Here is a 24,997-nt window from a genome sequence, read left to right as displayed (position 1 = left end):
GTGTTCCTACCTCAAGGCCTTTGCGTTAGCCATGTCCTCCTCTTCTCCTAAGTACCTGGATGATTTCATTTCATGTAGGTATATTCCCAAGTATCTTCACCCTGTGGAGGCCCTCTGTGACCACGCGTCTTAAATAGTGGGCTCCACCACCCTATTTTTCCTTAAAGCACTGTCACTGCCTGCTATATTACGTACTTGTGTGTTGTCCATCTCCATCCCCCAGAATGTAAACTCACTGAGGCAGGGATTGTGTCTGTTTTGTTCTCTGCTATAACCCTAATACCTAGAATAGTGCTTGGCATATGGTAGGCGCTTAATATTTATTGAGTGAGATAATGGAGAGTATAAATTATTATTATCTTTTGGTTTTATGTTGTTCGTGCCCGTTTTTTGTTGGAAAGGATTACAGAAAATGTTTTCTAACCCTCCAGTAGGATGTGTCCACTTGACCAAAGATTCTATAAGCTTGCCTATACTCTTGGTTGAAGCTTGCCTAAACTTTTGGAAAAGATTGTCCTCTTCAAACCCCTTTGTAGCTTTAGAGGAATGAACCTGTACCTGGGATGATGAGGGAAAGAAGCCACCACCCAGCCAGGAGATCGATGGAGTCAATCCTGTTCATCACAGGGGTGTTAGGTGTGGCAGCCAGATCACCCTCACCCCAAACTCTGCCCCATAGAGGTAAACTTCATCAGTTTGAGTTTACCAGGTGGTGCTTGGAACATTTTTGATGGAGGCTCTAGTGGCAGGTATTTGCTGGACCACTAGACACGTGATTCTCAGACTTTAATATATATGTCAGTCACCTGGAGATCATGTTAAAAGCCTAGATTCTGATTCAGTGGATTTTGGGTGGAGCCTAAAATTTTGCATTTCTAACAAGTTCCCAGGTGACAATGACGCTGCTGCTCTGTGGACCTCACTTTGTAGATCTTTTGTTACTAGAACAGTATGGCCTGTAATTCTTGAATTTATCTCAAGTGTTTCGTTATTTTGAAACTTTAAATTGAAGACTCTCAATGTGGTCCACCTGCAAATTTTTACTTTTCCTTCCTTAAGTTCATATTCACTCAAAGGAGAGTAAAACAACTTAGGTTAGGGCAAAGCAGAGTAAAAGGGATGAGCTATGAGTGGGTTAAACTGAACTCAAAAGAAGTGGGTATATTCCAATTCTTAGAGAAAATTCTATGGAAGAGGTAAGTTCTAAGACCTTCAGGAAAAGAAAGAAAGGCCTGAAGAACAGTAGAGAGGAAATTTCAGAGGATGAGCTCCATGGGGAAGATAGAATCGAGAAAAAAGCCTTTAGACTTGTTACCAACAATTACTTAGCTACTGGCAGACTCTAACCTCAGCAAGGGGGTGGAGTGGACCTTGTGATGAGAGGAAGGATTAAGAAATTAGAGCAAGAATCAGCTCTCACAATGCACTGCAGAATGTTGGACAGCCCAAGGGATGAGTCAAGCTGGGATCTAAGAGAAGGGAGCTTTTTTGATAGCTAAGCAAACACTAGGAAGAGCCAAATGAGAGAGATCGCTTGTATGATAGAAGGCAAAGAGATAAGAAAGAAAAAAAAAAGACTGAAGAAGCAAGAAGTTATTGGAGTAAAGAGAGGAAGTAGAGAGTGGTTAGACTTGGGGGTGAGGGTGGGTGGAGGGAAGATTAATAATTTTTTTTCTTGCCCTAGCCAGTTTGGCTCAGGGGCTAGAGCATTGGTCTGCGGACAGAAGGGTCATGGGTTCAATTCCGGTCAGGGACACATTCCTGGGTTGTGGGCTTGATCCCCAGTAGGGGATGTGCAGGAGGCAGCCAATCAGTGGTTCTCTCTCATCATTGATGTTTCTATCTCTCTCTCTCTCTCCCTCTCTTTCCTCTCTGAGATCAATACAAATATATATGTATATATTTTTAATTTTCTTTCTTATGAATTTATTCTAAGAAAATAAATCAAAAGAAGGGGGGTGAAGCTCTGTGTATAAAGATGTTCCTTGCCTTGTAACCAATAATAAACAGGAGGAAACTGAAAGGAATATAAAAGTTTAAACATGAGGTAGTAGTTTCACAAATGATGCTGTGTGGTTTGTAATCTTGAACCATGCTATGCCATTAAAATATGTAAGTTTGAATGCTACATAGCACATCAAAAATGTTTATGAGATGATGCACGGGGGTGGGGGGCACAGAATGCACAATGTCTTTGCCTGATTTCAATAAAAATATATTGGTTTTGTCAAAGACTAGAGCCGAAACCGGTTTGGCTCGGTGGATAGAGGGTCGGTCTGCGGACTGAAAGGTCCCAGGTTCGATTCCGGTCAAGGGCATGTACATTGGTTGCGGGCACATCCCCAGTAGGGGGTGTGCAGGAGGCAGCTGGTCGAGGTTTCTCTCTCATCGATGTTTCTAGCTCTCTATGCCTCTCCCTTCCTCTCTGTAAAAAATCAATAAAATATATTAAAAAAAAAAAGACTAGAAAAAAAATAATCAAATTTTGTTAGATGGTAGAATTATACGTCTTTTTATTTCTGGAATTTTTCTTTAATGCTACTACTTCTTAAATTATTGTGAACTATATGTTACACAATAAACCAGGGACTGGCAAACTAGAGGGTCAGACAGTAAATATTATCAGCTTTGCAGGCTCTACAATCTCTGATACAGCTATTCAACTCTGCTGTTGAAGCATGAAAGCAACCATAGCAATATGAAAATAAACTAGTGTGGCTGTGTTCCAACAAAACTTTATTGGTGGGCATGAAAATTTTATGTAATTTTCACATCTCACAAAATCTTCTTCTTTTAATTTTTTCAACAACAACAACAACAAAAATGTAGCCCTGCCTGGTCAGGTAACTCAGTTGGTTAGAGGGTTCTCCCAGTATGCCAAAGTTGTGCGTTTTGATCCCTGGTCAGGGCACATATAAGAAGCAACCAATCTACATTAATAAAAGAGAAACATGCAAATTGACCATCACTCCACTATGCCCACCAGCCAATCAGGAGTGGGTATGCAAATTAACCTAACAAAGATGGAGGTGGCCATGGAGCTGGAGCAAGCAGGATGCTTGGGTTGCCCCCGGCGATGGAGGAAGCCAAGCTTCCCGCCCGCCCTGGCCGCCATTGAAGGAGGGGCTGGGAGCCTGGGTCACCGGTGGGTATGGCCAGCCTGAAAACGGCCCTCAGCTGGCCACACTCCCATCGGGTGAGGGTCCCCGCTGGGGGGGCTTGGCCAGCCTGCAAACAGCCCTCAGCCCCTCACCCAGGCTGGCCACGCCCCCCGGCAGGGACCCTCACCCCATGGGGGTGTGGCCGGCCTGAAAACCACCACAGGCCCCTCGCCCAGGCTGCCCCATGCCCCAAGGGAACTCCCACCCTGATCCGGGACAGCCTTCAGGGCAAAACAGCCGGCCCCCACCTGTGCACCAGGCCTCTATCTATACTAATAAAAGGATAATATGCTAATAAGACTGGGAGACCTTCCAGGAGACCTTCCGGACGTTCTTCTGGACAAAGCCATGGTGGCAGGGCCGAGATAGAGGCAGTTAGAGGCCAAGAGGGGAGGGCAGTTGTGGGTGATCAGGCCAGGATGGGATGGCAGTTGTGGGTGATCAGGCCAGTGCGGGGGGGCGCATTGGGGGTGATCAGGATGGCAGGGGGGGGCAGTTGGGAGTGAGCAGACCAGCAGGGGGGCCAGTTGGGGATGAGCAGGTCATCAGTGGGGGTCAGTTGGGGTTGATCAGGACAGCGGTGGGGGGGAAGTTTGGGGTGAGCATGCTGGCACAGGAGGCAGTTGGGGGTGATCAGGCTGGTGGCGGGGGGCAGTTGGGGGCAAGCAGGCCGTCATGCAGAGTGGTTAGGGGCAATCAGGCAGGCAGGCAGGTGAGCGGTTAGGAGCCAGCAGTCCCGGGTTGCAAGAGGGATGTCTGACTTGCCAGTTTTGGCCTGATCCCTGTAAACCGGCAGTAGGACATCCTTCAAGGGGTCCCAGATTGGAGAGGGTACAGGCCGGGCTGAGGGACACCCGCCCCCCCATGCACGAATTTCATGCACCGGGACACTAGTCCTATACAATAAATGGCTAATATGCAAATCGTCCCCTCGACTGGGAGTTCAGCCAGGGGGCAGGGCTGACCGGCCAATGCCCATGGCCCCTCCCCCCATCCTACCCCACCCCGATTGCCCCCCACCCTGATTGGGGGAAGGGCCAGCCGACCAACCTCCTGCATCCCCTCCCCACAGCTGGCCCGGCCCAATAGGCCCCGATTGAGGCGTGCCGGCCGGACCCCACCCATGCACAAATTCGTGCACCAGGCCTCTAGTGAATGCATAAATAAGTGGAACAACAAATCAGTCAATCTCTCTCTCTCTCTTCCTCCCCACCCCTGCCCTTCCTCTCTCTTTAAAATCAATAAATTTTTTTTAAAATGTAAAAACCATTCTTAGCTAACAGGCTATACAAAAACAGATTTGGCTCATAGGTGGCAATTTGCCAACCCCTAACGAATAAAGAATAAATAACATATAAAAACAAGGTTAAGAAACAAAACAAAAAATCTTATGGTACAATTAAAGTCCCCTTTTGCCTCTCCTTGATCCCCTTCCCTTCCTCTCTCCAGTGGAAGCCACAATCCTGAGTTGTGTGCTTAGCATTCTCATGCATGTTTTAGACTTTCACGACATATGTGCATATCCATAAACAACATGTTTTTCATGTTTTGAAACTTTAAAATAGCATCACACTGTACATATGCTTCAGCAACTGGCTTTCTTCATTCAGCATTCTGTTGATGCATGATGCTTTAGTTTACTCAACTTAAATGCAATATCGTTTTCCAGTATGTGAATATTCTTCAATTGTTGTGCCCAGTTATTTTTAATTCAAACAGTGCCCAGTTAACATTCTTTTCCAATTACCATGCACAAAATCGTCTCTAATGCAGCCTTTTTCAAAATACAATTTGTCAACTCTTGGAGAATTGTCTGAAATTTAAAGGCCGGTACCTTCAATGAAATAGAATAGACAGGAATAGAAAAGATCAGAGTGTTGTTGCATGCATGTGGATAGGAATAGTTCTGTAAAATTTTTGTTTCAACTTTATATAGACTTATACATTTGTGTGTATGTGTTTCTGTGTATACTTGGTTGTAATTAAAGTATATTTCTTAATAAGTGCTTTTGTTGGAAAGTTTAAAAACCACTGCTTTAAGGCACCTAGATGCCCTGGTTGGTTTGTTTAGTGGATAGAGCATCAGCCTGCAGACTGAAGGACCCTGGGTTTGATTCCGGTCAAGGGCACATGCCTCATTTGCAGGCTCACTCCCCCAAGTTTTAACCCTAACCAATCTGCCGGAGGCTTTGAACAAAATTTTGTGTGTTGGCTCCTTAAAAAGGTTCCTATTTTTCTAGCAAACCTCTGTCTCTCCCTGACAGAATCCTTGCTGATTTTCACAGCCAGATGTTATGTGGGTAATTCTTAACTCTGGTGCTCTGGGCTGGGGAGCCTGCCTTGAGACTCCCATACTTCTCAGGGGAACCCCCTGCAGCTTTTCAGGCTATACAGTCACTTTGGAACCTCAGCCACTGCCTGTGGGAGCAGGGCCAGCCCTTTGCCCTTCTTACCAGTCTCAATGTGTCTTCTTCTGTAAATCCTTGGTTATAATATTTCTCTTCAGTTAATCTTCAGTTGGTTATTCAGAATGGTTGTTCTATAATTTAGTTGTAATTGCATTTTTGTCCTGGGAGGAGGTGAATGTATCTTCCACCTACTTTGCCAATATCTTGGATGTCCTCATCCTCTTGTTTTTCTTTATGTTTTTTCAGCTATGTTTGTAACCATAAATAATATATTGTTTATATTCATGATATTATATTGTATCTATTCTTCTGTTGCTTGTTTCTTTTAACCAACATTATGGTGTTGAGATTTAACCATGTCATTGAGTGTAGCTATAGTTCAGTCATTTCACTACTGTATAATACTCCTTTTTCTAAATAGCACAGTTTATCCATGTTATTATTGATTGGCATTTAGTTGTTTCACGTTTTGTGCTACTGTGGACTCTGCTGCTATGAACATTTGTATCCATGTCTCCTGGTTAAGTGGACAAGTAGAAAGGTTTCTCTAGGATATTGATGTGTTAGGAGTGGAATTGCTGGTCTGGAATGTATACATATATTAAACTTTGCAAAATAGAACCCAGTTGTTTTTCAAAATGGTTTTATTACTTCCTTATTCCACCTGCTTGGGATGAGAGTTCCATTTTCATTTCCTAGAACATGGTTTCAACAGTAAATAAAAATTGGGACAGGAGGTGGGGAGTTGTTTCAAAGCCAGGTTCTTTAAGAACAAAATTGGGTTGAACATGAGGCAGGAAAGTAGAAACTTTAGTGCCTGTTCAGTTACATATAAGCTTTCTTTTTTCCTTCCTACTTTCCTTCCTTTCTTTCATAACTTTGTACATGATACTAATTCAAAACGTACAAATAAGTATATAGTAGGTTGAATGGTGATCTACCAAAATAAGATATGTCCACATTGAAATCCCTGAAACATGTGAATATTGCCTTATTTGGAAAAAGGGTTTTTGTGGATATAATTAAGTTAAGAATTTTGAGAAGAGGTCATCCTGGTTTACTCAGTGGACCATAAATCCAATGATAAGTGTCCTTATAAGAGAGCAGACACAGACAGAAAAGGAGAAGGCAATGTGAACATGAGGACAGAGGGAGTGATGAAGCCACAAGCCAAGGAATGCCTGAAGCCACCAGGACCCAGAAGAGGCAAGGAAAGATTCTCCTCGAAAGCCTTCAGAGGGAGAGTGACCCTGCCAACACTTTCATTTTGGTATTCCTGCTTCCAGAACGTGAGAGATCAAATTGCTGTTGTTTTATGCCACCAAATTTGTGGCAATTTGTTATAGCAGTTCTAGGAGAGTTGGTCTCCCTCCATCCCTGGCCCATAGCCACCCATTTTCCCTTCTCTGTTGCAATTCCTTATGTGTCACCTTCTAGAGAGATTCTTACAGAGCCCCTTAATAATTGGCAGGGACATTCAAAGTGGTTTTACAAATGAGGAGTCTAAAGCTCAGAGAGGAAGAAATTGCCCAAGGACCGTCAGGCTAGTCAATAATAAAGATGACCAGGAACCCAGGTTTCCCATCTCTTGGTTTTGTGCTCCTTTGATATAAAAGAAGTCTCTAGGAGCAGATTTTGATATTAGGATAGGGAGAGAGAAGAGAAGGGTACTGGGTAAATGAAAGAAGGGGAACACCTGGAGATGATAAAGGGCTATAAAAACTGTTATGATTTCACTTAAGGTTGGCCTCAGTTCAGTAAAGCACTTCACCAGGTCATTGACAGACTATCAGTAGAAATGAATGCTTCCATCCAACTAGCTTTTATTGAGGATCTTTATATTCCAGGCACACACCCTTGATTTTGCAGACCTTAATTTAACAAACTTTGGATTTAATGGACAAAATTTCTGGTCCATATTTCATATGTGAAAATTAATACCCTGTTAATTTTTAAATGCTTTTAACAAGATTTGCTTATAATTAAACTAACAGGTGTTTTTTTCTTGTTATTCATTCACTGTTATTTTCAACAAACTTTAGTGAATAGGCCATATGTTGGAAAAAGCCGTGTAGTAATTTCACCGACATACATAAATATTACATATCTACAACTATAGTATACATATTTAAATTAAGGAGTCACTGCTTGTAAATAGTGTTCAGTGAATGATTAGTACGTGATGACACTGAATCACACAGTAATTGGTTCTGTTTTCTGGTGGAGTGACTTTCTGCAGTAGTTTTAATATGTGCCCCCGATGTTGCCACATGTGCTAAGCCACCCAGCTGTGTGCATTTGTTTACTCTCAGTGACTGGTGAATGCATCCATTTACTAGACCTAATCAGCAAAAATTCAAAATTACAGTAAATGCCTATGGAAAACTTTTCTGTGAAATTAAACTTTTCATGGATACTTAATTTGAATTACACAAATGTGTCTACATAAGTAAAAACAGGTAAACTAATTTGTCAAACTTTTAACACCTACTTTACTATATAATGGAATTTCAGCTTTAACGGACACCCCAAACAGGAAACTGTCTGTTTGATTTGGCAATTGGGTTATTGTTGACCCAAATGGCTCGGTGGAGTCAGAAGCCGATGAAGAGTTGTGGTGGACTGGATTATTCTTCTCACATTTTCACTCCTTCTCGCCACATGACCTTGCAGTACATGAAGGTGGATGGATTATATTTCCCTGTTAGACTTCTTGCCAATGGAATGTGAGCAAAAGTGATGTTCCACTCATCTCTTGTACTCCTATTATTCACCATGAGAAGAACATACCCTGGGCGGCGGGGGCTGCTGGTCCAAGGAGGACAAGAGAAGAGTAGAGCAGACAAATGCCCAATAGAAGCCTAGAAACGAGCCCAGTCATCCTGAAGCACGAGCTAGAAAAACAGATGCTTGTGCTTGTAAACCACTGAATTTTACATTATTAGTGTGGCAATAATTATTACAGAAGTGAAATAGAGGAGAAAGTGAGATAGGAGTATTTAAGAAGCTTATTTGTGAAAAGAATGAGAGACTAGCATATTCCTCTCCCTCCTCCCCCTCTTCCTCTTCCTCCTTGTTCTGTTTTGTTGGTTTTTTGTTTTTTTAGTGGCTCATGACATAAGTCCCTTTTCCATATGTGACAATTTTCCACTGTATGAAACTTTGTGGGGAGCAGAGCCCACCTCCCAGTATTCTAGCTAAATATACCAGCTCCTTCCCCACTTTTCCAACCTCCCTTGTGAACTAAGTCATGTGCATGTGTCATAGGCTCTGCTAATAAAATCTGCCCAACATAGACTTTGAATCAGGAGGAGCTTGCAATGCAAAGAAGCAGAAGCAGAAAAAAATCCATTCTTTTGGTGGACAGTGCCAGTCGTGGCAGCAACACCCAGGGTCTGGTACTAACAGGTCTCTCTGTAACCATGGCATCAAATGCTCATCAGTGGCAGTAACAATGTCTTCAGTGGCCCAGCTCTGTGGTGTGATGTTGGCTACTATCCTAAAAGCAAAACCTCTGAATGTGGTGTGGTAGATTGAGTGCATTAATGGACTCAATTCTTCACCTCTCCCTACATCCGTTATCTTGTCAGACCTTCCCATATTGACTCTGAACTCACCCTTGTGACTTGTTTTGGTCAATGGATGTTAGCAAATATCCATTTATTTACACAAGCAAAGGTATGACAAGCACTTGTATGATTGGGCTTGCTCTTTGTCTTAGTCCCTTTGGGCTGTTACTGCAAAATACCACTCACTGAGTGGCTTATAAACCACAGAAATTTATTTCTCATAGTTCTGGAGGCTGGAAGTCCAAGATCAGGATGCCAGTATGGTTAGGTTCTCATTAAGGCTCTCTTCCAGCCCTAGCTGGTTTGACTCAATGGATAGAGCATCAACCTGCAGACTGAAAGATCCTGGGTTCAATTCTGGTCAAGGGCACATGCCCGGGTTTCAGGCTCAATCCCAAGTAGGCGGCGTGCAGGAGGCAGCCGATCACTGATTTTCTCTCATCATTCATATTTCTATCTCTCCCTCTCCCTTCCTCTCTGAAATCAATAAATATATATTTAAAAAAATAAGATAAAGGTTCTCTTCCATGTTGCAGACTGCTGACTTCTCACTGTATTCTCACATAGTGGAGGGAGCAGGAGATCTCTCTGGGACCTCTTTTATAAAGACACTAATTTCACTCAGGAGGGCTCCACCCTCATGACCTAATCACTTCCCAAAGGCCCCACCTTCTAATACCATCACCTTTGGTATTAAGTTTTCAACATCTGAATTTTGGGGAAACACACATTCAATCTGAAGCACTCTCACTGCTGTCCTCTGCCATTGTCTTTAGAACATGTCTTGGCTAGCCTGTTGAATGATGAGAGTCATGTGGCAGAGTTATCCCAGCAGAGGCCATCCTAGTCAGCCAACAGCCAAATGAGCTTCAGATACATGGATGAGCTCAGCCAAAATCAACAGAGCTCTACAGCTAACCAGGAGTTGACCCCAGACATTTGAGTTAAGTCCAGCTGAGATCAGCCCAGCTCAACGCAGCCCCACATAAGCTGAAACCCAGACTTGTGAACTAAATACTGTTCATGTTAGATGCCACTGAGGTTTTTTTGTGGTTGTTTATGTGGCATTATTGTGGCAATAAATAATATGTCTCTAGCCCTTTCCACAATCCTTTTCTGCTTAAATCAGCCAAGAGTTGATATCTATTGCTTGCTCTAACAGAGAAAGATGGACTGGAAATTGGAAGAAAACAGGGTCAAGGGAGAGATTGTTTGAGGTGGGAGAGACTTTAGCATGCATATAGTCAGACATTGGAGGGAGTTCTGTTTATTAGGATATAAGTGTGGCTGTAAAATAACAGTGTTTTAAACATAATAGATGTTTAAAGTTTTTCTCATGTAGAAGCTGAAGCTGGAGTAGCAGCTCTGCTCTGTGAAATTTTCAGGGGCCTGGGCTCCTTGTCTCTATGTCCCATCATGTCCTCACCCAGTTGGTCCAACATGGCCTCCCACCACATCCACATTTTAGCCATCAGGATGAGGGCAAGGTAGGGTATGACTTTTTACATAATCCTTGGTGGTTATATTTATTTCTTCCCCTTTCGACTCATCCTTAAAAATTGGTCACATGGCCACACTCAGCTTCAAGAGAATCTGGGAAAAGCAAACATATGGCCAACCATGTGTATATCTCACAGTTGTGTGTCTGTGGAAGAAGGGACAAACAGATAATAAGATTTCCTGCCATGTTAATGAAGCAGAAGGGACAGTTAATGGAGCAAGATCTCTATGGTAGACTTCAGTAGCCATTTCCTCCCGCTTTCCTTGTTAAGGGGACTCATTTTTTAGAGAGGTGTGGCAACTGTGTTCCCAGTCTGGGCATAAATCATGATTTGTCTAAACCAGGCGTCCTCAAACTACGGCCCACGTGCCACATGCGGGTGTTTTTGCCGTTTTGATTTTTTACTTCAAAATAAGATATGTGCAGTGTGCATAGGAATTTGTTCATAGTTTTTTTTAAACTATAGTCCGGCCCTCCAACGGTCTGAGGGACAATGAACTGGCCCCCTGTTTAAAAAGTTTGAGGACCCCTGGTCTAAACCATATGGCAATCCTACTCTGCTTTGCTGGGAACTTGCTTCCCCAGCCTCCCCTGCAGCTCTGGGTAGCCACATGGCCCAGTTCTAACCAATGAGTGCTGAGGGGAAGACTGCTGAGGGTTCTGGAAAAATTATTTCCTTCCTGTGGAAGAGATAAACATGGAGGAGAGCTTCCTGGCACACTCCCACTTGGAATTACAGAGGCCAAGAGAATTACAGATGCCAACCTAGAGCCCTGACACCTTTTTGAGGATTCAAATGACGCTGAGGGATGAGTAAGGGTGAGCCAGTTGGAGAAGGGGAGAAAAAAAGTTTGAGCAAGTGAGAACATTGAAAACATGAGAAGCAATGCTGAGAGACGCCCCAGGAAAGCTGGATCAGAGTCTGATCATGAGGACTTTGTACGCAGCAATGTGATTTACTGTCACGATGACCTCATTCAGAATTGGGGCTGGTTTCCCTGCTTGTTGATTCACTACCAAAGCATGACAGGCATTTTCTCTTTGTAGATTTAAAAGGACTGCCCATCTCTTCCACTTTATGGTTTTCCAATTACATTTAAGTCATTTATCCATTTTGAGTTTTGGACAATCTAGGCTCTTAAAGCAGAGGTCTAGATTATGTGGGTGAGTGGGAGGGTGTTGACTTAAAAAAGTTGAGGGAGAAGGAAATGGATCCCAACTCCTACAGCAAGTGGGATTTTCCTGCTCTTGAGGGAATGGAGAGGTGTCTGGTTCTGCCCACATTGGGACCTGTGTTTGACTCCCTCCCAGACTCTGGAGGGACAGGATGTGTAATGGGTTAGCTGCATGGGTTAACTGAGCTATAAACCATTGCCTTTGGGACTAAGCTGTAGGACAACTGAGGCTTGAACGTGAAACTTCTCACAGTGATAACACCAACACAAAGTTCAAACCCTTCCCTAGGATTCCAAGATTTGCTGAACTTGGGAGTTCTATGTGACTCCAGCAAGGGATAGAATTTCTAACTCCTTAAGGAAGAGGACTGAGTCAGATCTTACTTTTTTTTTTTTTTTTTAATAAACATGTCAAGGAAAAGGGTGTGAGAAGACATCATAAATTATCTTAGTAGCTTTCTATTAAGTGGATGGATGTTTTATAAGAAAATGTAGAAGTTATGTCTCTAAGAAATCAAGCTTGTATATATACAGAGTAACCATTTTCATTAAAAAAAACAAACCATAAACTAATTAAATTGGTCTGATACTGCCAGGTTAGAAGGAGATCCAACCTCTGTTTTTCCTGGGGCTCCTCTGGCTCTCAGGGGTGCCTCAGAATCCAGATGTAGAACCTAGTGTCAGGAACAGGACCAGCCTCTCTCCCGTGGCCATCATGGAAAGGCTGATAGACATGACCTTTTGGTGCACAGGATGATGCTCAACCAACTGAGCCACACAGGCGAGGATAGTATCAGTTATCCTCTCTAATAAAATGGTAATATGCAAATCAACCATCACTCTGCTACATAAGCCACGCCCACCAGCCAAGCCACGCCCACCAGCCAATCAGAGCAAGTATGCAAATTAACCCCATCCAAGATGGCTACAGCCACAGAGAGCAAGGTTTCCCAGGTAACAGAGCAAGCCAAGATTTCCATAGCCGTTGCAGGCCTAAGCCTCCACTCAAGCTACAAAGTTTCAATTATAGAAGGTAAACAAATTCAAACAAATGGCGGCAGAATGGAGCTTGAGAGAGCAGGCCAGGGTTGCTGGTGGCAACAGGGGAAGCAAAGCTTTCCGCACACCCTGGCCGGACTCACCTGCTTAAGGCTACAAAGTTTCAATTGTAGAAGGTGAATTCACTGCCACAGAAATGGCTGCCACCCCGGAGGGAGCAGCAGGCTTGGCTCCACTCCAGACTACAAAATTTCAATTGTAGAAGGAAAATAAATTCCAGATACCAGGGCCTCCACTTGGGTTGCTGGGGGGCGTGGCCAGCCTGCAAACCACCACAGGACCCTTGCTCAGGCCGCCCCATGCCCCAAGCGAACCCCCACCCTGATCTGGGACACCCTTCAGGGCAAACCAGCTGGCCCCCACCCCTGTACCAGGCCTCTATCCTATCCTATCTAATAAAAGAGTAATATACAGATTGATCATCACTGCAACACACAATATAGCTGCCCCCATGTGGTCAAAGATCCTGCCCCCATGTGGACACAAGATGGCCACTATAAGATGGCCAGCAGGAGAGGGCAGTTGGGAGGCACCCGGCCTGCAAGGGAGGGCAGTTGTGAGGGACCAGGCCTGCAAGGGAGGGCAGTTGAGAGGGACCAGGCTTGCAAGGGAGGGCAGTTGGAGGTGATCAACCCTGCAGGAGAGGGCAGTTAGGGGTGACCAGGCTGGCAGAGAAGGGAAGTTGGGGGCAAACAGGCTGGCAGGGGAGCAGTTAAGCATCAACCAGGCTGGCAGCGGAGTGGTTAGGGGGTGATCAGGCTGGCAGGCAGAAGCGGTTAGGGGCAATCAGGAAGGAAGGCAGGCAAGCAGTTGGGAGCCAGCAGTCTTGGATTGTGAGAGGGATGTCTGACTGCCGGTTTAGGCCCGATCCCACTAGGACCGGGCCTAAACGGGCAGTCGGACATCCCTCCAGGAGTCCCAGATTGGAGAGGGTACAGGCTGGGCTGAGGGACAACCCCCCCGCCGTGCACGAATTTCGTGCACCGGGCTTCTAGTTTTTAATAGTTTAATAGTTACTCTCAAATTCTTTACCCAAAATAAAATGAGGATATTATCAGTAATTCAATTCAGACTATCTGCCCAACCTATCTCACTTCTTCCCCTGGCCCAAGGTGATCATCACCCAGAATTCTAACTTCATCATTTCTTTACTTTCCTTATGTAGTTTTCTTATAAAACAATTAGAGGCCTGGTGCACGGGTTTGTGCACTGGTGGGGGACGTGGTCTGCAGGGATCAGCCCACTGTGGGACCGCTGCTCATCTTGGTCAGCTGAGTGGTGCTCCCATTGTCGGAGCCCACTGACCACCAGGGGGCAGCTCCTGCATTGAGCATCTGCCCCCTGGTGGTCAGTGCACATCATAGCGACTGGTTGACTGGTTGTTCTGGTTGTTCCACCATTTGGTCCCTGGGCTTTTATATAGAGAGATTTTTATAGTTTTATTACATCTATATTTAGTCCTAAAAAGTGTGTATGTGTGTTTAATATGTATCTAAGGTTGTTTTTAACTGTATTATCTTCTTTTGGTACTTTTTTTCACTTGTTAGTACATTGCTAAGATTCATCCATATTGTTGTGTGTTACTACAGTTATTTTAACAACCATTTAAAATCCCATTGTGGGAATAAACATAGCAGTTTATTTATCCTCAAGCCATTCTTTATTGAAGTACCTATTACATACTTATGATTTTTTCCTTTACTGGTTATTAACTGGTCTAACTCTGTCACATCCACATTTGCTAATGGCTGCATGAGATCCTGCCTCTTCTGACTTGTAATCATGCTAGAGAGCTGACCATCAAATAATCAATGATGGATGTAGGGCACATAGAGCACCTGTGGTTTTAGCCAAGGGGAATATTGGAGGGGAGGTGGGGAATGCCAGTTCATTAATGAGACACTTTAAAATGGAGCTGGAGCTGCTATGCACTTCTTATACCTCAAATCTTTGGAATGTTAAAACAGGGGCTTCTGCCTGAATTCGTGTGTCCCAAGTAGCTATTCTTATTGATCTCAGTAGATGCTTGTTGCCTCTCACTTTGAAAGACTTTTTATTTTTAGGTTAATAGATCACTTTTGCCTTCTTGGGCAACTTGGCAACTGTGGGAACTTAGGTCATGACCACTGGGATAACCAGAATCCTAAGCACCTCAGCAAATTCTTTAACACTCCTCCCACAAAAGGTAGAATCTAATTGTCTGCCGCTTGAATATGGGCTGCCCTGGGTGACTGAAGAATCAAGTGCAATAGAAGCGATACAGTGGGACTTCTCAGGCTAAGTTGAGGAAAGGCCATATAGCTTCCACTGACTCACTCCTTTGGGGACATTCACTCTGGGAAAGCCAGTCAGTAGGCTGTGAAGAAGCCCAAATGTAAATATTCAAAGATGGAATCAGAATCACTTCTAGCTGTGAAATGTTTGAAATAATGTATCATTTTTAGGAAATTTCACAAATAAATCAAAAAGACTACACTATCACCAACTACTAGTTATGATAACACTCTTAGCTCTTGGTTTAACACAGGGCAGAGTTATCCAGCTATCTTTCCAGGTTTCCAGCTTTAACCATTTCTGAGGCTAAGCAGATACTGTGTAAAAGAAAGCTACATCAGCATAAAGGCAGCCAATGGGTTTAATTCAATGATCTGCATTTATTAGGAACTCATGAAATAATATATTTTCAGAAGTTTAATTTTGTTAAAATTGTGTGTATATATAATAATAATATTTAAAGGCTTATGATAAAAACAGTAGCCCTCAGCTCCTTCTCTCTACCCATAGTCATACTTTCCACAGGCAACCATTTTCAGTTCTTCTATTACCCTTCTGAGTTACCTTTTTATCTCTAAATTATATACTTTTTTATATTTCTTAATTAATCATTTTTAGACATTATCTACTGACTGACTTCCCATCATGATGGATGAGAACTTCTTATCCTCTATTCACATACCCTTCTTATCCTCTATACACATACCCTCTGCCTTCCCAAACTCCCAACATGGCTATATTATCATTCATGGATATATGAAGACTATAATTTTACAAGAAGTGTTAGTTGCAGTAACCCAGAAGAGATATAATGGTAATTGAATGATGGCAGTGGCAGTGAAGATGGGAAAAACAATGACTGATTCATATGAGAGAAGAGTAGATGAAAAGTGTTTTTTGATGTAGGGGATGAGAAAGAGGAAGGTACATGGGGAAATGGGTAGATGGATACTGATAGCATTTTCTGAAATAAGAAACACTGGAATAGCAGCAGGTTGGAGTGAGGATGGGAGAAATTGTAAGCTCAGTTCGGGACATGTTGAGTTTGAGCAGTCCAGGGGACCCAAATGGAGGCAAAATTGTTTTAATATGCATGTTTGGACCTCTAAATAGAAAACTGGTCTGCGTTTGGGAGTCATCAGTAGAGATGGCAACTGAACCATGTGAAAGAGTGACATTACCTAGGGAAGGCAAGAAAAGAGAGAAGCTATGGGAGAGAGGGAGAAAAAGTAAAGAAGAACATTATGGTCCTCAGAGTTACTGAGAACAGGTAAGTCAGATGAGAGATGGTGGGGGAAGAATTACCAATATTTATCAAGAACCTGCTCTAATTAAGGCCCTTTGTTAGAAACTTTGGGATGGATGGAGGATCTGGGTTTACTGAACTCACAGATATCAGGGGCAGACAAAACACAAGTGGGTTGAATGTTGAGATTGGTTTTGGATCCAACAGATGTGAGTTAAAATCCTGATTTTGCCACTGACCAGATTACAGTTTTAGGCAAATTAATTAACTTCTCTAACTCTAATGTCCCCATTGGTAGCCATTAGGATGATTATTATAAGTATAAAATATTTAAATAGCTATTTAAGACAATACATGGTTTATTATCCATTTAATTGTAAAGACAATAGTGACCCTGTGACTCTTTAGGCCTGACGCACAAATTTGTGCACGGGGTGGCCTGCGGGAATCGGGCCCCACCTTGCGCCTCCAGCCTTGCAGCCCTGCAGACCCACCTGGTACCCTGCCTTGGCCTGGTGCCGCCCCCTCACCTGCTCCACCATCCCACCTGCAGGGTGACCTATCAGGGCCGCTCCCCCCACCCCGCCCCGCTCCCCCGCCCAGCTCCCTCAGTGCCTGGGAGCCAGGTGGTGGTCCCACTCCCTGCCACCGCCACTGGTCTCCGTCTGCAGGGTGATTGGCAGGGCAATTGGGCCCCCGTTTGCACCCACCTTGGCCTAGCGCCACCCGCTCACTTGCTCCGCCATCCCGCTGCCGTCCCGCTCTTGTTGGGGCCTATGGGGGCTGGCAGCGCCTCCACTGCCACCCACTGCCAGCGCCACATCACTGATGCTCACCATGTTCCGTGCCGCCCCCTGGTGGTCAGCGCACGTCATAGCGATCAGTCGAACTACCAGTCGGACAATTTGCATATTAGGCTTTTATTACTAGTATATAGGATAGTGAGTAGAACCATAAACTTAGTGAGATAGACATACGGACAGGGAGAACCTGCTGGTTTCTTCAAAAGGGAAAGTCAAGAGAGGTGCTAGATCCCAGTGGATTGCTAGTCCTTGTTGGATTTAGCTTCAATGAAGTGAAGTTTAGACATATTATGGTGCAGGTTAAGTTATTGTAACAGAGAAACCCCACAAGACAGTGGCTTAGTTATGATAGGAGTTTATTTCTCTACCATGTAACAGTGATCCACGGCTGATCGGGTGTTTACTATATTCAACAAAGGCTTCCAGAGTCTGGGTCAAAGATCAGTTCTGAAAATGGCCAAGAATCAGGAAGGAGGAAAAGGAGACGGTGAGAGCACTCCTAATCCTCTTATGAATAGCACTATAAAGTGGCACACATTACTTCCACTCACATAGTTTTTATTACATGGCTACATACAACTGCAAGAGAGCCTGGGAAATGCAGTCATTAGCCCAGTGGTCATGTGTCTAGCTACAAGAAAAAGTAAGAAGAGGGAAATGGATATTGGGAGACAATTAATGGTCTTTGCTGAAGACAAACCAATGGGAATCAAAATTTTTATGAGATTTCTTTTTTAAGGAATAGAAAAAGGAAGTCTGCTATCTGTTTCAACAGAATGAGTACTATAGGTGTAGATTTCCTTTTATTTATCCTATTAGCAATCAGTTAGAATTCTTGAATCTGTGGGTTGGTGTTTTTCTTCAGTTGTGCAAATCCTCAGCTCTTTTTAAATACGCTACCCTATTCACTTTCCTACCTCCTTCCTTCTCTCCCTCTTTCTTTCTCTCTCTCTCCCCCACCCTTTCTCTGAGCTGTGTGTGTGTGTGTGTGTGTGTGTGTGTTTAAATTTATTTACTGATTTTAGAGAAAGAGGGAGAGCAAAACATTGCTTTGTTGTTCCACTTATTTATGCATTCATTGGTTATTTCTTACTAGAGGCCCAGTGCACGAAATTTGTGCACAGAGGGGGGGTTGTCCCTGAGCCCAGCCTGTACCCTCTCCAATCTGGGACATCCCTCTCACAATCCAGGACTGCTGGCTCCCAACTGCTTGCCTGCCTGCCTTCCTGATTGCCCCTAACCGCTTCTGCCTGACAGCCTGATCACCCCCTAACCACTCTGCTGCCAGCCTGTTTGCCCCCAACTTCCCTCCTCTGCCGGCCTGGTCACCCCTAACTGCCCTCTCCTGCAGGGTTGATCACCTCCAACTGCCCTCCCTTGCAGGCTTGGTCCTTCTCAACTGCCCTCCCTTGCAGGCCGGGTGCCTCCCAACTGCCCTCTCCTGCTGGCCATCTTGTGGTGGCCATCTTGTGTCCACATGGGGGCAGGATCTTTTACCACATGGGGGCAGTTATACTGTGTGTTGCAGTGATGATCAATCTGTATATTACTCTTTTATTAGATAGGATAGAGGCCTGGTACAGGGGTGGGGGCCAGCTGGTTTGTCCTGAAGGGCGTCGCAGATCAGGTGGGGGTTCCCTTGGGATGTGGGGTGGCCTGAGCGAGGGTCCTGTGGTGGTTTGCAGGCTGGCCACGCCCCCTGGCAACCCAAGTGGAGGCCCTGGTATCTGGAATTTATTTTCCTTTTACAATTGAAACTTTGTAGCCTGGAGTGAAGCCAAGCCTGGGGCTCCCTCCAAGGAGGCCAGCAGCCATTTGTGTTGGGGTTATAATTGAAACTTTGTTGCCTTAAGCGGGTGGGCCCGGCCAGGGTGTGCGGAAAGCTTTGCTTCCCCTGTTGCCAGTGGCAACCCTGGCCTGCTCTCTCAAGCTCCATTCTGCCGCCATTTGTTTGAATTTGTTTACCTTCTATAATTGAAACTTTGTAGCTTGAGTGGAGGCTTAGGCCTGGCAAGGGCAGGCGGAAACGTTGGCTTTCTGTTACCTAGGAAACCTTGCTCTCTGTGGCTGTAGCCATCTTGGTTTGGGTTAATTTGCATACTCGCTCTGATTGGATAGTGGGCGTGGCTTGTGGGTGTGTCAGATGTATGGTCAATTTGCATATTTGTCTATTATTAGATAGGATTATGTGTCCTGACAGGGGATCGAACCTGTAAACTTGACTTATCAGGACAACACTCTAACCAATTGAGCTAAACAGCCAGGGCCAATGAGTCAGAACATCTTATATCCTTTATGTCTCTAAAGTTCTTATCAATAGTTTCCATCTTTTTGTTTCTCTGTGCTACATTTCTCCTGACTTATCCTTTGATTAAGTAAATATCACTTTATCTGTGTCTAATCTACCAAATACTTTGCCTCCTGAATTTTTAACTTCAGATATTGAGTTTTCTATCTCTAGAAATTCTATTTGGTTCTCTTTCAAATATGCGAGGTTATTTTCTATGGTTTCCTGTTCCTATATATATTTTCAATATTGTCCTTTATTTGTTTAAATGTGATAAGAAAATAAATTCTAACACATGCTACAATATAGATGAACCTGAGGACATTATACTAAGTGAAATAAACCAGTAACAAAAAGACAAATACAGTTTTATTCCATTTTACTACTCTGTATATCAGAGTAGAAAAATTAATAGAATCAGAAAGTAGACCGGTGGTTGCAGAAGCTTGCTTGGAGAAAGGAAAATAGGGAATTGTTGTTTAATGAATATAGAATTTCAGTTTTGCAAGAAAAAAAAGTTCCAGAGATTGGCTGCACAACAATCCTATATAATAAAAGTCTAATATGCTAAGTGTCCAGTCATCCAGTCGGTCATTCAACCAATCAAGGAGTAATATGCTAATGATATGCTAAGGCCACTCAACTGCTCACTATGATGTTCACTGACCACCAGGGGGCAGATAGAAGACAAGCTGACCAGTTGCTACGATGTGCACTGACCATTAGGGAGCAGACGCTCAATGCAGGAGCTGCCCCCTGGTGGTCAGTGCGCTCCCACAGGGGAAGCGCTGCTCAGCCAGAAGCCCTGAGCCAGGCTCACAGCTGGCGAGCACAGCGGCTGTGGCGGGAGCCTCTCCTGCCTCCATGGCAGTGCTAAGGATGTCTGACTGATGGCTTAGGCCCACGCCCACCGTGGGGCGTGGGCCTAAGCCATCAGTTGGACATCCCCCGAGGGCTCCTGGACTGCGAGAGGGCACAGGCCAGGCTGAAGGACCCCTCCCCCCCAGTGCACAAGTTTTGTGCACTGGGCCTCTAGTATCAATATAATTAACATTATTAAACTGTACAATTAAAATATGGTAGTCTGGCCAGTGTGGCTTAGTGGTTGTTGATCTATGCACCAAGAGGTAACCGGTTCGATTCCTGATCAGGGCACATGCCTGGGTTTTGGGCTCAATCCCCAGCAGGGGGCATGCAGGAGGCAGCCAGTTAATGTTGATATTTTCCTCTCATCAATGTTTCCCTCTCTCCCTCTCTCTTTCTCTCTCTTTAAAATCAATAAAAACATTTTTACATAAAAAATAGTTAATCCAGAGATGGAAGATTCTGACCATGCCTTGCCATACTAGCAGTCAGCAGATGTGCGTCACTGCAGATTGCCCAGGACCAAACCAGAGAGGGTCGGACCTGCATTACCACCATTTGTCCACCATCCAGAACTGAAATATCATTGCTGTTATGTACACATAAACAACTGTTGGACATAGAAATCGGGACTCAAACAAACTGTTGGCCCAGAAAGAAACTCACTATAGACTGATTCATTTGCCTCTCAGCATAACCATTATTGCTTGTCTCATTTTCAGTTCCTATAAGTGTATTCCTAGTATCACATTAGCTCACTCATCTAGGGTAAATGATGAACAACAAAGACTGAAGAACAAGAACAGAATTGATCAGACTGTCAGACCTCAGAGGGAAGGTAGGGGAGGGTGGGGACAAGGGAGATAGATCAACCAAAGGACTTGTGTGCTTGCATATGAGCCTAACCAGTGATCATGGACAACAGGGAGATGGGGGCATGTGTGTGGGGAGGTTTGGGATGGGAATGGGGGGGGGGAGGGTTGATGACAAATATGGGATACCTTAATCAATAAAGTAATTTAAAAAATAATAAAATAAATAAATAAAACAAATAAATAAAAATTAGAAAAAAATAGTTAAGATGGTAAAATTATGTATATTTTACCACAATCAAAAATAAAATTTTAAATAATGCAAAAAATGTAATAATCATAATCTATAATAATAAAAGAATAATATGCTAATTAGACCAAATGTCCTTCCAGATGACCTTCTAAACAAAGCTGGGGCTATGAGGGAAGCCCGGGTCCCGGGTGCCAGAGGGAAGCCTGTGTCGGCAGCTGGGGGAAGGAAGGCCGGCTCTTGCACAGATTTCATGCATCGGGCCAGTTTTTTCATAATCTGGTATTCTTGCAGTTATGTTTTTACTGTTTGTTATTTCTTCTGGTTCTCACTTATAGCACCTTGTTCCTTGGTGCTTGGTTATTTTTTACTGTATATTAGTCATTGTCTGTGTAAAATGACTGATGGAGATTCTTTGAGGACCAACACAAAGGATTTGAGTTTGCTTCTGCCGGGTACTTAGAGACACTTCTAGTTCAGGACTACTTTAAATTTATGACTTAAAAATGTGTGTTTTTAAAATGTAATTTGGGCTACAAATCTGCCAAAAGACTAGCTATGGTAACAATGTCTTGAGAAGAGTTTTCCCACACACACATTCAGTATACTAAGTTAACTTTCCATAGACTCTCTTGAGAGAAAGTTGTGGAGGCAAGTTTACTTCTGATTCATCTTTAGTCATAGCCCTTTGACTAAAAAGGGAAGGTCTTCTAATAGACTCCCCTTCTTGGTGTGAACCCTGAGCTTTGATTTCATTTCTTCTTACTCCACAAAGCTTTCTCATAAATGAAATTCAACTTTTGCCAGATTGGCAAATATCCTCAGAGCAAAATTAACTTTTATGCTTGTTTACCTATCCCAGTTCTTTTTGTTGTTGTTGTTTATATTTTTATTGGTTTCAGAGAGAAAGGGAGAGGGAGATAGAAAATCAATGATGAGAGAGCATCATTGATTGGCTGCTTCCTGCATGCCTCTTACTGGGGATCGAGCCCACAATTTGGGCATGTACCCTGACCAGGAATCGAACTGTAACCTCCTGGTTCATAGGTCAATGATCAACCATTGAGCCATACTGGCCAGGCCCAGCTCTTAAACTCCTATAGATCTTGGCTTCTGACCTCTTACCTCCTGCCCTGACAGCATTTCTGTGCTTCTGAGACTATTTTAAATCTATTTTATTCACCATTTTTGGTTGTGTTTTAGCAGTAAATTGGCCCCAATAACCTAACCAATCAGAAATCCTTCTAATTTTTCATTGATTTCTGTTCTATTTATTTTCCTTATCCTGTTTTTTGTTGTTCTTATTGTTGGTTTTCTCCCTAACTTCTTGCACTTAGCTAATTATTGCTCTTTCTTTTCTAGGGCTATTCTATCCTAAGGCTCTGAATTTCCCTTAAAGTACACCTTACATTGTGTTCCTTAGTGGAGGAGTAATTGCTCAAAGCCACCTGTTTTCATCAATGTCTCACCCCAGCAAGGATACTGTGCTGTCCTGATTTTTCTCCTGAGGGGAAAGGTCTGGCCAAGTGCAGCCAATTTTCCCCAGTAGGGAACAGCAATGTTTGCCCAAGGCAAATCTATCCTTTTTTGGCTCTGTGTTTTCCAATCTTGGTTACATATGAAAATCACTAGGAAGTTTTGGAAAATGCTGGTATGTGGGTCTCACCAGAGAATGTTCTAATTGGTCTGGGGTAGCACCTGGTCCTGGGTACTTTTGGTGATTCTAAGGTTGAGAAGCACTTCTCTAATTTACCTGCTCATTGCCGCCAGACTGCATCCTCCCTCTTCCCCTTTCATACTCCAATCAATTTTAAACCATCTCCTATCTTCCCAGAGTTGTTACTTCCTGGTTTCCATACTTAGTTGTTTTTCCTTTGGGACAGGAGGCAGAAACCCTGATAATTTGCCACATTGGCAGAAAGCAGAATTCTCCCTTATATTGTTTGTCTTCACAGGAAATCTCAACATGAAACCGAAACACTGGTGTGGGATGACCGCCAAAATGGGCACCGTGTTATCAGGGGTCTTCACTATCATAGCCACCAACATGTACCTCATCTTCGAGCAGAAGTACATAAGGAGCAGCAATTGCACTGACATTAACCCAGGGGACAGGAGGATACGTTCCCTAATAAGTCACTTCATCGCCTGTTGGGGTTTCAATATCATTATCTTCCTGTCTTGCATCACCATCATCATCAGCTGCTTGCTCATATACTCAGTATATGCCCAGAAGTACAAGGGCATGGTGATCTACATCATCTGGATCTTTTTCTATGAAGCCGTGAACATTGTAATACAAATCCTCACCACCAATAACACGGGCGTTGTAGAGGTTAGAGTCATGCGCTGGTTTGGCTTGGTGTCCCGTATAATCATGCACTGTTTCTGGATCTTCTTTGTCATGACTTATGCCCAGATAATCTACAAGAGTAATAGCCAGGGCACTATCATTTCCTACAGCAGACGGATTTCTACAAGCAACCGAGACTTCCCACGGCGGAAATCAAAGATAATCAGCCATATCCGACACTAGAATGAATGGATAACCTTGGCCCTTTTCTCTCTTGAGAGGCGGGTCTCCCAGATTCTCCATGGTAGTTCTCTTTTCATCTCTTCCCTTTTCGTCTATTCAGAAAGTAGAGACCCTACTGCCACTCTTTCTGGGGATTGTGCAGAGAAATGTGATTAGGGTCACACCTGGAACATCTGTTCATTGAGGATGTTTAGTTAAAGGTCATTGTTATTTATCAAGCACTCCTTGAGTGGCTCCTTCTTTTTTCTGGTCATTACCATCTTTTTGGGCAACATGAAGAGGGCAAGGGAATGAAACAAAGTTGAATTGCACTCTGGCAATCCGTTCATCAACCTTCAACCCATAGCTCTCTAATTTAACCCTGGGACTGGCAAATCTATATTTATACCTTAGATTGTTGAAGCACAAAGGATACTGTTGTTGTCTTGGGGTGGCTTTGTGCCATTGTTTTTCTCCCTATGTCATCCAGATAAGTAAAAGAATAAAAATAGAAAATCACTTTTCCTTTTCTGAGTCCCCTTTTTTCCAAATTTGTCAAATAACACAAAAGACAATTAATTAAAAGGTATTGGTTAAACTTTTCTGTGTCTCCCACTGTGTCTGGATACTGTAGGAGGATGCAAAATAAGATATGAGGCCTAACTTTGAGGATTTTGCAGGTTAGTGAGAGAAACTAAATTACTGTTTATGAATCAATTAGTCAATAGTATAAGACAGTACAAGATTACATATTATCATGGATGAACAAACTTCACTTTGTATTTAGGTTCAAAAACTGTCAAAAGTAGCTTAAGCCAGGATAGAAAACAAATTGAGCAAACTTCTACTTCAAACATTAGACATTATGTTGTGTTTGTTTTACTTAATAGCTTTCTTGAAGCATAATCCTATATAATAAAAGGCTAATATGCAAATCAACCGAACAGTGGAACGACTGGTTGCTATGATACACACTGACCACCAGGGGGCAGACGCTCAATGCAGGAGCAGCCCCTTGGTGGTCAGTGCACTCCCACAGGGGGAGCACTGCTTAGCCAGAAGTAGGGCTCACA

At 43.5% G+C, this 24,997-nt stretch overlaps 2 protein-coding genes across 3 annotated transcripts in view; both read left to right on the top strand.

The window, feature by feature from the left end:
• The window catches only part of TMEM217B (transmembrane protein 217B), a 53,478-nt gene that overhangs the window by 2,420 nt on the left and 26,061 nt on the right, over window positions 1-24,997 (top strand). The window lies entirely within an intron of this gene.
• On the top strand, window positions 23,376-24,402 carry TMEM217 (transmembrane protein 217). Its single transcript, XM_008152027.3, has one exon. The coding sequence runs from the start codon at window positions 23,376-23,378 to the stop codon at window positions 23,943-23,945; it is 570 nt and encodes a 189-aa protein (XP_008150249.1). The 3' UTR covers window positions 23,946-24,402.

The sequence above is a fragment of the Eptesicus fuscus genome, chromosome 10 (assembly GCF_027574615.1).
Source record: "Eptesicus fuscus isolate TK198812 chromosome 10, DD_ASM_mEF_20220401, whole genome shotgun sequence".
NCBI lineage: Eukaryota > Metazoa > Chordata > Mammalia > Chiroptera > Vespertilionidae > Eptesicus > Eptesicus fuscus.
This window is presented reverse-complemented; position numbering and strand designations above follow the sequence as displayed.